Raw genomic sequence first — 1,928 nt, 5'->3', positions numbered from 1 at the left:
AAATTTCAACCCGGGTCAAGCGCAATGCGTCATGTAAACGCGCCATTCATTTTGTGCACGTACGTGGCGGGTTAAAATCTGACCCGGGTTGAAACGCCTCATGTAAACACAGCCTCAGACACCTCTTTTTAGCTTCACGCTGCTATTTTGTCAGCCTCAAACTCGCAAGAAGGAAAATTATTTTGTCTGAAGCTTGGTGGACCATTCCGTGAGACATCTCTGTTGCGGATCTCTTCTAGGGCTAGTACCTCTGCACGCGGTCAGCCCGAGGACATTTTCGTGCAGCGCTGCTTGGTGCTGTAAGTGTTCCTGATCCACAGGTTCCGTCATACACTGCTACGTACTCCGTGTCGCTCACGTACAGCCGAGACCTAAACCGAGACCTAAACCGAGACCTAAACCGACGAGGAGAATTAGGATCAGTGCTGGAGAAGATGCAGTCGCGTTTGTTTTTGTGCACTCTGGTCCTGGTGGTGCTATGCACGGGATTGCAGAGAGCACAGGCCCAGCTCACATCCGCTCAGGAGGTAGCAATGCTGGCTGCTCACAACAATGCCAGGTCCAATGTCTCGCCGAAGCCTTGCACCCCGCTAGTGGACCTGACTTGGAGCTCCACCCTGGCAAGCGTGGCGCAGACGTACACCAATCGCTGCATCTTCGACCATAATGGAAATAGAAAGACCGATGCCGGCAGTGCTTTCGCAAGACGGACAGTCGGGGAGAACCTCTACATTAGTGTTGCCAGTACAGTTGGTGGGCCATGGGGGTTAGACACGGATGCCGACGACGTCGTTGCAAGCTGGGACAACGAGAAATACGACTACAACTTCACCACGAACACGTGCAAACCTGCCAAGGTGTGCGGCCATTACACGCAGCTGGTGTGGAGCAGCACAACCCAAGTCGGCTGCGGTGCGAAGATGTGCATGACCGCCGACACAACGGGCCATAGTTTCAACCCCACGCGGTTTCCACTTGCCTACCTGGTTACATGCAATTACGCTGATGCCCAAGGTCGCCAGCAACCGTACAAACTGACCACTACTTGTCCTCCGACCACAACTTCTTCTCCAACCACTACACCTGCCCCAGTCACCACCCCTCCTCCAGCCACTCGCACCCCAGCACCGTCATCTCTACAACAGTCCACAGGGAATGACACAACGGTTGCGGGCCAGTCGTCCGCGCCCAGCACGCATTCTCCCCGTCTGTTCATGGCCATCTGTCTGGCCGGACTGGTTCCTCTTATATTGACTGCGTCTCTCTAAAGGCAATTGTTTTGTGTTGTACTTAATTTGTTGGTGTTTGTGGGGCGCGAGTAAGCTCTCTCTCTCTCTCTCTTTCTCTCTCTCTCTCTCTCTCTCTCTTTCTCTCTCTCTCTCTCTCTCTCTCTCTTTGTCTCTCTCTCTCTCTCTCTCTCTCTCTCTCTCTCTCTCCAGAATTAACCAGCGGTAGTGTATGTGTGTGTGCACACTGAGACTGTGTTCCCCACTTTATATGTACACAGTGCTTGACCATTGCGAACCGTCACCTGTATTAATTCCCTCAAGTCCTCGCTAGTAATCCTGTTTCATTTTGTTTTCGTTTGCAGTTTTTTCTTCTTCTTTTCTGCTTAGTGTGCATGAGCAGTGTTGGTATCGTGGCTGATCATGTCTTGATTGTTACCCGTCTTGTTATCTCGCTCTGAGCCCTGAAAGGGCGCGAACAATATCCCTCGAAACAGCATCAGTTTGTCCTTCACTTCAGAGATTAAAACTGGTGAATACTTAAAGGGGAAGTTAAGGCAAAAATCAAAATTTCACCAGTTGTAGTCTTCGGGGTGCTGAGTCGAATGGTCTTGGTCCGAGAAAGCTGACACGCTCCCTTCCTACTTGAATCCCAATCGAACTCGCGCACTTCCACCGAAACTGGGTGACTGCGCCCTACTA

At 51.6% G+C, this 1,928-nt stretch overlaps 1 protein-coding gene across 1 annotated transcript; it reads left to right on the top strand.

The window, feature by feature from the left end:
* The first annotated feature begins 533 nt into the window (after positions 1-533).
* LOC135820093 (uncharacterized) lies at positions 534-1,268 on the top strand. Its single transcript, XM_065333401.1, has one exon. The coding sequence runs from the start codon at positions 534-536 to the stop codon at positions 1,266-1,268; it is 735 nt and encodes a 244-aa protein (XP_065189473.1).
* Positions 1,269-1,928: the final 660 nt, after the last annotated feature.

This window comes from Sycon ciliatum, chromosome 6 (assembly GCF_964019385.1).
Source record: "Sycon ciliatum chromosome 6, ocSycCili1.1, whole genome shotgun sequence".
Lineage (NCBI taxonomy): Eukaryota > Metazoa > Porifera > Calcarea > Leucosolenida > Sycettidae > Sycon > Sycon ciliatum.
Note: the sequence above shows the minus strand (reverse complement) of the source record. Positions and strands in the feature narration are given on the sequence as shown.